The 13,609-nt window shown below is 29.7% G+C and overlaps 1 protein-coding gene across 1 annotated transcript in view; it reads right to left on the bottom strand.

The window, feature by feature from the left end:
- Nucleotides 1-555: 555 nt before the first annotated feature.
- Nucleotides 556-13,609, bottom strand: part of LOC113376851 (sn1-specific diacylglycerol lipase alpha-like) — a 57,317-nt gene continuing 44,263 nt past the window's right edge. The window contains exons 11-23 of the mRNA XM_026616923.1: nucleotides 11,506-11,609; nucleotides 11,295-11,409; nucleotides 9,363-9,479; nucleotides 8,544-8,622; nucleotides 8,366-8,467; nucleotides 7,923-8,043; nucleotides 7,402-7,475; nucleotides 6,191-6,372; nucleotides 5,921-5,994; nucleotides 5,118-5,171; nucleotides 4,886-5,021; nucleotides 3,560-3,612; nucleotides 556-617 (exon numbers count right to left, since the gene is read on the bottom strand). Coding sequence (XP_026472708.1) covers nucleotides 611-617; nucleotides 3,560-3,612; nucleotides 4,886-5,021; nucleotides 5,118-5,171; nucleotides 5,921-5,994; nucleotides 6,191-6,372; nucleotides 7,402-7,475; nucleotides 7,923-8,043; nucleotides 8,366-8,467; nucleotides 8,544-8,622; nucleotides 9,363-9,479; nucleotides 11,295-11,409; nucleotides 11,506-11,609 — 1,218 coding nt within the window. The 3' untranslated portion in view covers nucleotides 556-610. The remainder of the gene's footprint in view (nucleotides 618-3,559; nucleotides 3,613-4,885; nucleotides 5,022-5,117; nucleotides 5,172-5,920; nucleotides 5,995-6,190; nucleotides 6,373-7,401; nucleotides 7,476-7,922; nucleotides 8,044-8,365; nucleotides 8,468-8,543; nucleotides 8,623-9,362; nucleotides 9,480-11,294; nucleotides 11,410-11,505; nucleotides 11,610-13,609) is intronic.

Raw genomic sequence — 13,609 nt, 5'->3', positions numbered from 1 at the left:
TCAACCAAATCATTTAGCAAAGGCAACGAATCGTTTCTCAAAAACACATTTTTGTTAACCAAAAGTCTTTCTAGGCTAGATTTTGCACTTTCGAAACTCATATTCGAATCTAATTTGGCGCAACAATTGTCCTTGTCGAGGCTGAAAGCCGATTCATAATTAGAAGGGATAGATGACTTAAAACTAGCCGATTCAGGGATAGATGACTTAAAATTATCCTCCATTATATACTTGGCGTAGTTTAGGACATTTATTTCATCGTCGGCGCATTTTGATAAATTACCCCGAATTATAGGGGTTCTCCGAAGACCTTTCTTGGGTGTTTCTAAGAATATTTCCCTCAAAGTTGACTCGGAGTTTAAAGATAAGGTCTCAGGGCTTGCCAAGGGTGCTAATTTTGTAACCTCTGTATTATTTATATAATTTACTCCTCCGTTTTTAATTGTTTTTTCGGTGTAAAATGTTTGTGGCCATTCTTGGGTTTGAGGACTGTTGAGGCTGGTGAAAGATGTTTCCAAGAGGAGTCTGTTCGAGCCCAAATTTGTTTTTATTCCTGGTTTGGTGGTTAGAGTGGTTTTGTGTAGGGGGTGGCTTGGTGTTGAGTACTGGGTTAGCACCTGAAAAAGAAATTTAAAGTTAAGTGTATGTGAAATTAGTTGTAAGTAGTATTTTGTACGGTTATTTTGAGGTTATTGCAAGGATTTGTTGGTGTAAAGTGGGAAAGTGTAGGGTTAGTTGCGGTGCTGTCAGGCGTGTTTTACATATAAACAAAGCAAGAAAGGTGTTATAATAAGTGTATTTGAGTTGTGTATTTTATATGTAAAATACACCTGATCGTACAGCAATCAGATATACATTTTAATAGTTTTTACCATTTAAAAAGTAGGTTAAGATAGCGTAGCCATAACAACCCTATGTTAAGGCAGAATTGGTCCATTAATCACAAAAGTTTCTATTTCATTTGCTTGTCAAAAGAGTCCCTTTCTATTTGCTCATCAGTAGAGTTTTTTTTTCATGTTCTTCAGTAGTGTCCATTTTTATCTTGGTAATTTAGTTTGTTTGTCAGTAGAGTCCTTTTTATCTAAATTTTTATTTGCTCGCCAGTAGAGTCCCTTTTTGTCTAAATTTCTATTTGCTTGTCAGTAGAGTCCCTTTTTGATATTCTAAAATTAAATTTAAATTGGTCACAGTAGAATCCTTTTTCATTTGCTCGCCAGTAGAGTCTCTTTTTTGTCTAAATTTTCATTTGATCGTCAGTAGAGTCCCTTTTTGTCGACTATTTGCTCGTCAGTAGAGTCTCTTTTTATCTAAATTTTAGTTTGCTCGTCAGTAGAGTCCTCTTTTGTTTAAATTTTCATTTGCTCGTCAGTAGAGTCTCTTTTTTTTCTAAATTTTCATTTGATCGTCAGTAAAGTCCCTTTTTGTCGACATTTTTATTTTCTCGATAGTAGAGTTCCTTTTTGTAACAACATTTTCATCTGCTCGCCGATAGAGTCCCTTTTATCTCATTTTGCTCGTCAGTAGAGTCCCTTTTTGTCTAAATTTCTATTTCCTTGTCAGTAGAGTCCTCTTTATCATATTGGTTACTGTTTAATTTGCTCGTCAGTAGAGTCGCTTTTTTCATGATAATTTGGTTTGCTCGTCATTAGAGGCCTTTTTCGAGGCGATTTTCATTGCTCGACAGTAGAGTTCTTTTTCCAATATTGTTTGCTGGTCATAATGTAAAGCAAGATAGAGACTCTACTGACAAGTAAATTAAGAAAAAATGTGAAAAAGACTCTACTAACTAACGCAAGTTAAGAAGAAGCGATAAAAATAACTCTACTAACGAACAAATAAAAAAGTAAGAGTTCTTTTTGTTTCTGATCATAAAATTTAGTTTGCTCGTCAGTAGAGTCCCTTTGTCTATCAACATTTTCATTTGCTCGTCAGTAGAATTTTTTTTTTATATATATCTCATTTTTTCTCATTTGCCAAGAAAAAAGGACTCTACTGATGAGCGATCTGAATTACAAAAAAAAAATGACTCTACTGACAAGCAAACTTAATTTTGACGTGAAAAAAGGAGACTATACTGACAAGTAATCCAAATTATAACTTAAGATGAAATGACTATACTGGCGAACAAAATAAATTACAAAAAAGGGACTATACTGTCAAGCAATCAAAATCTCTATGAAGAAAAGGAACTCATCTGTCGTCTATAAAAGTAACCGAAAAAGGAACTCTACAATTGAGCAAACTAAATTACCTGGAAGAAAAGGACTCTACTGACGAGCAAACTGAATTACCAAAAGGAAGGAACTCTACTGATGAGCAAACTAAATTATCATTTGAAAAAAAAAGCACTCTACTGATGTGCGAACTAAATGATTCAAGATGAAAAGGGACTGTACTGACAAAGTAAAATATCGTTCTCTTGGATAAAAAAGGATTCTACTAACGAGCAAACTAAATAAATAAAAATTAAAAGGGGCTCTACTTACCTAGACTCTACCAAAATTGAAAAAGGGACTCTACTGACGAGCAAAATAAATAAATCAATGACCAAACTGGAATTTCGACATTGAGAAAAAAAATAGGTTTTAGCGATTGAAAAATGGAAAAATGAACTCTACTGACAAATTAGTTTAATAAATTTAGATAAAGAGTAAATCTATATCCACTATAAAAAAATGAAAAGGAACTCTACAAATGACCAACGTTTACGTATATTCAATTTGCTTGACAGTACAGTCCCTTTTTTTAAAAAAATTCCGCGTAGATTTATTTTGCTTATCAGTAGCAATCAGTATCAGTTTTGCTTACCTTTTAGCAATTTCAATTTAGTTTGCTCCTCTGTAGAGTCTTTTTTTTTTCAAAGTTTTTGGTTACAATTTCCATGTCTGTAGAGTCTATTATTTGATTCAACGTCCACGTGAAATAAGTTAACAGAGGGTGAAAATTTAGGATTAATAAAAATGTTAATAATGGTACAGTAATTATGAAAAAAACATTAAAAGTGGTGCACATAAACTGCAACGTCACTCGTATGTTATGAAACTGAGTCAGAAAGACCCTGTTATCTAAGATCGATTTTTTTAACGTTTTTGCGGTTTCTAGATTAAACGACCTGAGAAACACCGCATAGCAACCGCATGGCTTTTGTCAATATTCGGAACGAATTTGTATGGAAAGTTATTCATAACATGGCCTTGCCATAACATTGGTGTGTTGTGCGGCAGAATATGTTTCGTTACGTTCTTGTCACGTAGTTTTGTTTCGTTATTGTTGTGTTACCGTTACGTATCAGTGTTTGTTTTCTCAAAATGAATGCATTTGAAGACTTTAGAGTTTAGAATAAATAACAAACGAATTATTATATTACACTTTACAAAAAAAACAACATTTAGACAGACAAACATTCAAGCAAAATATATCGTTTGTAACATGTGCATTCCTTTGACAACATATAGATTTTAAAGAATAACAAATGAATAAATAACATTTAATAATTATAAATAAATAGATAAATAAATAAATAAGAGAAATAAAATTAAAATTAAATCAAAAACGATACCTCATGTCGCCGAGTGAATCGTTCGCGGTGCAAAGGCAATCCGAATCGAACACCTGGCGACGAGAAACAGAAAAAAAAATCAAATTGTTAATTAATTATAATATTATTACAATCGATAATAAGTAATAATAATAATAATAATAAAGTACAACATCGACTAGAAACAAATAATAATAATAATAAAACACAACAAAATACACATCGAAACAAATAAAACAACAAAAACACAACTATTGTAACATAAACAACATATATTTACAAAATAAAAACACACACTTAAACAAAATTAACTTATGAACTAATTTAGGGTAATAAAAAATACTTAAAAATAAAACTTTATTAAAATTATATATATAAAACATAATATTTAATAATTAAAATTGTTATTTACAACTGTCAACTTTCAAATCTGGTAAACCGTTTTGTAATGCGCGCCATTCGGCAACCCTGCGTTTCCGCCAATCAGGACGCAGGATGCCTTAATGGACACAAAATGGCTGCTTCGTTTGTATGACAGTTGCGTTGTAAGAATTATAAAACGATTTTAATTACATTTATTCATTTTTAATTGTATTGAAACGTTTTAGTGTTTTATTTAAGTTTTAAACTAGTGCAGTTAAACTTATTTTATCTATGTGTAGTGTTTAGTTTTGTGTTATTACTAAATAGTGAAATTGTTGGATAAATTTTGACAGTTCAGGTAAGTCTTTTATAATTATTGTATATATATAAATACACATATACAGCTTTATTTATACATATATAAGCTAAATTAAGCATAACTAGACATTTTTGGCACATTACAAGCAAAATGTATTACAAAAGCCTTAAATTTAACATAAAAACTAATATTGACTTGAACATAACCTCAAACATCTATGACACAAACAAACTCAACTAAAAAATTAAATTAGGCAACTATTTTACAGCCGTACGACTAAATATAGTTTAAATTACATTCCTGAGATAGAATCAAAGATTAAATCGACTTAGGGAATATATACTTATAGTTATAGTAATATAATATAATAATAATATAATATAAGTGTTATAATAAAAGTTGAGTAACCTTTTGATTAATAAAAACCAAAACAATTTTGTATCGAGAAGTTGTTTTACTATAAGATCATATTAATTATTCAAGTCTTTGTATAAAATTAAATGTTCTCTTTTAAAAGTACATCGAATACTCAAATATCCTTATCGAAGACACATTAATATAATCGAGTTAAATGTTTAATTTCATTCAATAATCTTTTATCTCAAGAATGTATCTACGACTATCCAATCAGTCTTTCATATTTCTTTCGACTACTACAAAATCACCTTGTTGAGTGCCAGCAGAACCTGATCGGGCATATGGTCCTGCACCATTACGGGTGATATGAGGACCTCATCGAAGTCTGCATTGTCACACCAGACTGCACGGAATGTCTTTTCTCGTGAGGAACTGGAAGAACTTCTTGTGGTACTGAGAAATAGATTAAAGAGGAAATTTTATTTATTTATTTAGTGCCCATGGCAATAATGAATTAAGAATAAAGAAATAAATACTTACTCGATGACTCCTGAATGGTTTCTAACGATGTGGATGATTTTTCCTGGAGGATATCTGAAATAATTATATTGTATATGTATATATATATATATATATATATAATTATATATATATATATATATATATATATATATATATATATATATATATATATATATATATATATACGTGGTCTGTTCAAAAAGTACCCGGAATTACTAATAATTAAATTTCGCGGGTCTGGAGTGTCTGATTGTCAAAAATTTTTTTTTTATTGTGTTGGTATACATGCCCCTAAAGTATGATGAAATTTTCAGCTATATTCACTGTTTACTTTGTCTGTGGTAGTCGCTAAGGTTCGACGTGTTTTTCTGAGCTCGGCGATTTTTACAATGGAAGAATTGAAAAGTCAAAGAATTTGTATTAAATTTTGCGTAAAAAATGAAATAAAGTGTTGCAAAGTGCAAAAATTCACCAGATATGGCTCCGTGTGACTTTTTCCTATTCCCAAAGTTGAAGGGACCCATGAAAGGACGGCGCTTTTCCTCGATTGAAGAAATAAAGGCCGAATCGCTGAGAGTGCTCAAGGACATATCAAAAAGTGAATATCAAGGGTGCTTCGAAAATTGGAAAAAACGCTGGCATAAGTGTATTATATCTGGGGGGGGGGACTACTTTGAAGGGGACCACATTAATGTAGACGAATAAATAAATATTTTATATTTATATACGAAAATTCCGGGTACTTTTTGAACAGACCACGTATATATATATATATATACACGTATATATATATATATATATATTATAATATGAATACTTACAATGGCCTATGTAGAGTTAAAGCTATGGAAGAGTCGTTTGGATGTGCAGAGTTACACCTGGCTGATACTTTTTCCTGAAAACGAAAGAAACATTAATTACATCACAAAACAAAATTGAAACAAAACACTGTGAAATTTTACTTTTAGTGTCGAAGAATAATATAACCAATTATTTGCATCGTGTTATGAAGTCTATTACCAAATCTGTTGTCGAGAGTGATTTTATCTTCAGGTTTTTATGGTAATAAAGTAATATCACCTTCTACTTACTAATTTATAATCGTCGATCGTATTATCGTCCGACCTCATCCTGCTGACGCTGGTCGGCTGTGGGGCGCAGGAGGTGCAGCAGCAGCACATCGTGGCACACGCTATCGTTTTCCACTTGGGATCGACGGATCTTTTAATAGCGTTTATTAGATCTGCTCTTAGGGCTTCCATTTGGTGCAGACCTAACAAAAATAGGATTATGATATGATTATGTTTAAAATAAAAATAAATTTAAAACTATGATTATGTTTAATCATATTTTATAAACGAATTAGATTTTTTTGAATTTAAATTTATTTAACGGTTTTTTTGACGTAAGCGTTAGTGGTTAACTTCACACCGAACACCAACTTCACGCAAGTCGCTAGTTTATGAAAGAAATATGGCGGTTGTTCAGATTTTTTGACAGTTGAGGAATTCGTTGACAGAAAAATGCGTTTCAAAGTGTTAATTATTCGATAATCTTTATTGATTAACTATTACTAATTATTATTATTAGTATTGGTAAAACATGAATGTTTATGTTTATGTAGTGTGAAAACTACATATATGGTGAAATAATTGTGTAATTATAGTTTCTTTTGTTTGTAATGAACTGAAGAAGACATGTTCATTTTTATTGAAGAAAGTCGGGAATGATAACTGAATAAAAACATATGTGAGTACATTCATATATAAAATCAACCAATTATTGTAATAGTAAACAAAAATTACTATTAAATCAATTATTATTATCCGAAGTTAATTTGATTCAGTTCTGAACAAATTTGACAGTTGTCATTAAAGGTTGGGTCATTTTCGATTGATACAAAATCTAAATATTCTAATTTTATAAAACTTCTTAATTCAAATTTATTATATAATTCCAATCTGTTCTTTAAATATAGTTATTTTTAATATACTCTTGAAAACTGAAAATTTTCAAAATCAAAGAGAGTTATTTATATTTTATAAATAATCAATATCAAGTGAGTATTTATATAGAAATACTGAAAATTACTTTTATGAATCTTTTTTATATGCGCCTTTTAAATAATCATGCTATCATTTAAATAATCTACGAAAAACGACTAAGTAATATGTTATGTTGCATAACACAAAGCAATAATCATGCATTAATAATAATAATAATACTTAATGAGCAGATGAAACATGTTGTTACTACATGTTGAACATGTTATTTTTTTAGTTAGGGATTTGACAAGTCTTACCTATTCGAGGAACAACATCTTTCCCAACAACGACAGACGTTACGAACTTCTTACTGTGCTCCACAGCTGGCATACTAAAAATGTAAAAAAAACATTTTAAATCTCATTTTATAAATGAATATTTTATATTACAAAATTCCAGGTCAGATATATAATATTTTTATATTTTCATAGATAAACTACATATTAATGAGATAAAGAATGCTAATTATATACTAAATATAATTTTACTTCATTTATTATAAAGTATATTTGATTTTTGTATGAAAAGCAATTTATTTGTTGTGTTAATTATAACGATTTGTCATCTCACAAAGCAATAATGGTTGCTATAATATATTTCTCTAACATTATCCATAAATAAAAACATACTCATATACTTAAATATTATTTTATCTCTCATATCTTTCATCATAATGCTTTAAGAAGCTTCTAAGAGTATATTGTAAAGCTCTAATTGATGACAAATACAGATATCTCATAATTTCTTATGTATCGTTGTACAATTGTTCTATTCTCACCTCAGTAATCCTCCGGGAGGACTATAACTGTAGCAAATAAGGTGCTCGTACTTTTCCTGCATCAGAATTGCTAGAATTGCAGCCGTGCCAGCTCCCAGACTATGTCCTACTATAACCAGACCTAAAAAACAGAAAATCTTATATAGTGATCACTCAATGGAGTACAATATTGTAAGTGTTATCATCAAAATATAATGTTTATTAATTTTTTTCACTAAATTTATTTATTTATTTATTTATTTATTCATAAGCAAGCCGTAATCAATAAAATCAAATTAAATAAGGGATTATCAAAGTGTGGTTTATATTTATTTTCTTTACTCAAGAGATTATAATATTGAAAATGTGACTAACACAGTATGATAATTATTTATTTGCTTTACTCTATAGAGTATAATATTAAAATTGTTGATGTAGTTATATGTAAAATATTAGTTATTTACCAAAATCTCTGGTTCCTCGAGCAGGATTCAATTCGAAAGCCTTTTCCAAAAGTTGATCCTGCTCCAATTCGTTCAATATATATTGTGCTGCCTGCACCATTCCTAAAATATAATGAATATGTATATATATATATATATATATATATATATAAATACTCATAATCAATCGACTAATTACCTTTGTGACCAAGCCAATCTTCTTTCGGAGGATTCAAAGGTAAAGGTTCACCTTCAGCATTTAGATCGGTAATAATGTCCTGTAATAAATAAATAATTTATTGCATATATATACATATATATATATATATATATTTATATATATTTATATATATATATATATATATATATACGTGTATATATATATATCTTGATAGTTTTTTCGACGTTGAAACATATTTCAAAGTAACTAGCAGCCCATTTCGTCGAAATAAAAAAGGTATAAAGTATAAAAACTTTTATTTATACGTTTCGACACAAGATGCGTGTCATCATTCAGCAACACAGGACAAAAACACTCAACAAAAATTTATTTTAAAAAATTAAACTTAATAACATATTAGAGAAAAACATTTTTTTAGAAAAAATTATGAATAACTAAAAGATTAGATTAGATGCTCGGTATGGGCGTGCTTCTAGCTTCACAATGATGTATTTCATAACTTTTAGTCAAATTAGTTTTCAAATCTTTTAGTTATTCATAATTTTTTCTAAAAAAATGTTTTTCTCTAATATGTTATTAAGTTTAATTTTTTAAAATAAATTTTTGTTGAGTGTTTTTATCCTGTGTTGCTGAATGATGACACGCATCTTGTGTCGAAACGTATAAATAAAAGTTTTTATACTTTATACCTTTTTTATTTCGACGAATGGGCTGCTAGTTACTTTTGAAATATGTTTCAACGTCGAAAAAACTATCAAGATATATATATATACACGTATATATATATATATATATATATATATATATATATATATATATATGATAATTATAAATTACCTTCATGCTGAGTGTTCCTCGAATACTAATAACAATTTTTCTCTTCGTGTAATCGACTGCTATAAAAAATGGAGTCTCACCCACATCAACATGATACGTTGCATAAACTACTTCAATCTGAAAATATAATATTAATGATCTAAATTGTACTGATTGACTTGTTACATAAATGTCCTAAATGTTTCTAATTAAATTTTAATATGTAGGAATAAAAATTTGTATAACTACTTTAAAAAGTTTTGTTAATGTTACGTTCTTGTCACTGACGTTACATTCTTACCAAGCAAACATTCGTGAAACATTTCTGTTTCATCAATGTTTCGTAACTGTTACGTTATATTCTTTCAGATTAATATTATGATTAATATAATTATTAAATATTAAGATTAATATAATGATTAAAAGCATTAGAATGCTTCATAAACAAATAAAAAAATTATTTCTTACTTGGAACTGCAGCTTATGAAGTTTGTTTTATAAAATATATATATTCTTAAAAATGGATGTATGTCTGTGTGTGTGTGTGAATTAGTATAGTTATTGCATCTTTTTTAATTAATTGGTAATTGATAATCCATCAGACTGGTAGATAGGTAAACTGGCAGATAGATGAGCAGATAAATAGTTAAACAGGTAAATAAATACATTGGTGAATTGGGAGAAAGGTAAACTGGTAGACAGTAAAATTTGAGGATTTATAAAATGGTAGACAGGACAACAAAGTTAGAAAGACAGTCTTATAGACAGGTAGAATGTAATAAGATTAAAAAACTAGTGGGGTGTATGGCATCGTGCCTCAAGGCAAATTGCTGAAACTTCCCGTACCGTAACGAAATATTCGATTAATTTTAAACGTTTTCAAATATATTATTTCAAATACTGCAATTGTTTCATTATTATTATTGCTATCTCTTATTATATCTGAGCGAATCAAATGTAAATCATAAATCAATTTATCTCCAAAACGTTAACTAGCAATCGTCATTTCATTTCGAATTCAATTACAAAAAAAATAGTTGCCTAATTTACACAAAATTGAAAAAGTATTCACGTATAGTCACAGTCTAAACGCATTTGCAAATAATTCTGTGCGACATTTTCACTTATACTGTGCTCAGCTTGGCGGCATTTTCACATTTTTCAATAGTTTTTGTTTTCACAAAATTGAAAAAGTGCTCCAGCACATAAACAGTCTAAACGCACTTGGGTAAACATTTGTACCAGAGTGGCGCTTAGACTGTGCTTAGCTTGGGTGATTTTTTGAATTTTTAATCCAAAATTACAAAAATATTTTTTGAAAAAAAAATTAGAAACAAATTTTTTTTTCAAAAGCAATTGTTTTGTTGAAACAAGCAGAAAGTTTTTTGAATCATTCAAATCGGATGCTCCGTTCTCTCAAAAACTGCCATTTTTTTAACATTTAGCTCTGTATCTCCAAAACCGCTGGGCCTACCTTTGCCAAAAACTAATAACGACTTTTACCCGTCATTACTAATTGAATGTTCTTTGGATCATTCAAATCGGATACTCCGTTCTCTCAAAAATTCGATTTCTATTTTCTGCACTCTTTGCTCCATATCTCCGCAACGGCTGGACCTACCTTTGCCAAAAACTAATCAGCTCATCTTTACACGCACATTCATTTAGTTTTTGAGGAATGCCCCGTTAAAAATGTTCAGAAACCTTCAAAACATCGAGAAATGCAAAAATTGTCATTTTCGATTTTCGGCCCATTACTATAACTACCCTACGGGAAGTTAAGTAATAGACTAGATGTAACAAATATGCATTTTTGTTCAAATTTTTAATTGAAAGTAAAACATAGATAAGCGTGAACGAGTACAGTTATTTTTTCTTAAATCATTAGAAAAACAAAATGCTTATCATGTAACTTTTGTTTCATTAGTGTTACGTGTTTGTTACGTTTCTTACCTCTCCGTGTGTCAGCATCCTCTTGAGGGCTGCATAGTTGCATTCGCAGCAATTGTCTTTGATAATATTGGCGTTGCTTTTGGAGTCTCTGGAGGCGCAGGGCATACACGAGCACCTGGTTAAAAAATTAATTAATTAATAAATGAAGGATTAATTAATTTATTGTATAAATATACAATAATTTAATTAATATAAAAATTTCTATATTTACCTCATGGCCGAGCACAGTTGACAAAGACCAGTGACGGAGTTGGTCATTAGGAACATTGGCCAGCCGTAGGCGCCTTGGGCAAAGTGCATGTAATGTATCACTTCCTGAAAATAAAATGAAAATCGTGTGAATTTTGTTGAAGTGAAACTTCTAAGGTGACGATTTGATAATCTAAAATACGAGTCAAAATTGCTTTACGCGAGAGAGACAAAAGAGAAAGTTAAAACTGTGTTAAGACTAAATTTTATTAATTGTATCATATGGCGTTATACTATGTCATTACTTTAACAATGTTATCGCAAGAATTATTAAAGTAAAACTTTAAGTAACGATTTGATAATTAAGTCGTTTTTATTAAGAATGAGAGAGATAAAAGATACAACAAAAAGAGAGAAAGAGAGAGAGAGAGAGAGGGTTAGAAAAGTTAAAAAAATGAAATTTATTAATTAGTTCTTGGACTAGAGTCTTCAAGGTTTTCTCTTTTTTACATTAAATCAGTTTGCTTGTCAGTAGAGTCCCTTTGTTATTTTATTCTAAATTGCCCGTCAGTAGAGTCTCTTTCTATATTAATTTAGTTTGCTCGTCAGTAGAGCTCCTCTGTTATTCTGTTCTAATTTGCTCGTCTGTAGAGTGTCCTTTTATGATACTTTAGATAGCTCGTCAGTAGCGTTCTTTACTAGTTTTATTTTAGTTTGCCAGTAGAGTCCCTTTTTATGATATTCAAGATTTAATCTGATCATCAGTAGAGTCCCTTTTTTCTTTAATTATAATTATTTGCTTGTCAGTAGGGTTTTTTGTTATTTTAGCTTGCTCGTCAGTAAAGTTCCTTGTTATGATATTTTAGTTCAAGTTTGCTCGTCAATAGAGTCCCTTTTTATGTTATTTTAACTTGCTCATCAGTAAAGTTCCTTTTTATATTAATTTAGTTTGATCGCCAGTAGAGTTCTTTTTTATTTTCAGTTTGCTCGTCAGTAGAGTCTCTTTTCATGATATTTTAGAATGCTCGTTCTTTTCTAATTTTTTATGTTATTTTAGCTCGTCAGTAAACTATCTTTCTTTTTTTATTCTGATTTGTTCGTCAGTAGAGTCCCTTTTTACGATATTTAAGATTGCTCGTCAGTAAAGTTCTTTCCTACTTTTATTCAAGTTTGCTCGTCAGTAGAGTCTCATTCTTACTTTATATTAACTTGCTCGTTAGTAGTTTTTTTATATATTAATTTAGTTTGATCGCCGATAGAGTCGCTTTGTTATTTTGTTCTAATTTGCTCATCAGTAGAATCCCTTTTTATGTTATTTTAGAATGCTCGTTGTTAGAGTTCCCATTCATATTAATTTAGTTTGCTCGTCAGTAGAGTGCCTTTGTTCTTTTATTTTAATTCAGTCGTCAGTAGACTCAATTTTTATGTTTTTTCATTTCTTCATTAGCATCCTAACATCCTTTTGCAATTTTTTCAGTTTTCTCCCTGAGTTTGCAGTCCCTTTTTATATTTATTTAGTTTGCTCGTCAGTAAAGTTCCTTTTTATGACATTTAAGATATTGCTTATCAGTAGAGTTTCTTTTTCAGTTTGATAGCCGGTAGAGTCCTTTGTTATTTTGTTCTAATTGGCCCATCAGTAGAGTTCTTTTTTATGTTATTTCAGTTTCCTCATCAGTACAGTCTTTTTCATATTTTTCCAGTTTGTTCGTCAGTAGAGTCCCTTTGTTCTTTTATTCTAATTTGCCCGTCATGATGAAAATGAAATTAAAATGTATGAAATATTTAATGTAAAACTAAATAAATAATCAATGGAAAATAAAATAGTCAATCGAACTAATAAAAAATTCCATGCTATACGTTTCGGCACTTCATATGTGTCATCATTCAGCAGTTCGAAATTAATTACACAATATTTATTCCATTTTTGTGTAATATCCTATAACTATTTTTAAGACTCCTCTTATTCTATTAAGTATCGATTAATTTGCTCGTCATCGTCAGTAGAGTCCTTTTTTTAAATTCTATTGAGATATTCAATTTGCACGTCAGTAGACTCCCTTTTCTATTATGCTAAGTAGATATTGAATTTGCTCGTTAGTAGAGTCCCTTATCCATTTTTATCTACA

The sequence above is a fragment of the Ctenocephalides felis genome, unplaced genomic scaffold (assembly GCF_003426905.1).
Source record: "Ctenocephalides felis isolate EL2017-DRISC unplaced genomic scaffold, ASM342690v1 CF-g0.4_SCAFFOLD_01886, whole genome shotgun sequence".
In the NCBI taxonomy this organism is placed as follows: Eukaryota; Metazoa; Arthropoda; class Insecta; order Siphonaptera; family Pulicidae; genus Ctenocephalides; species Ctenocephalides felis.
Note: the sequence above shows the minus strand (reverse complement) of the source record. Positions and strands in the feature narration are given on the sequence as shown.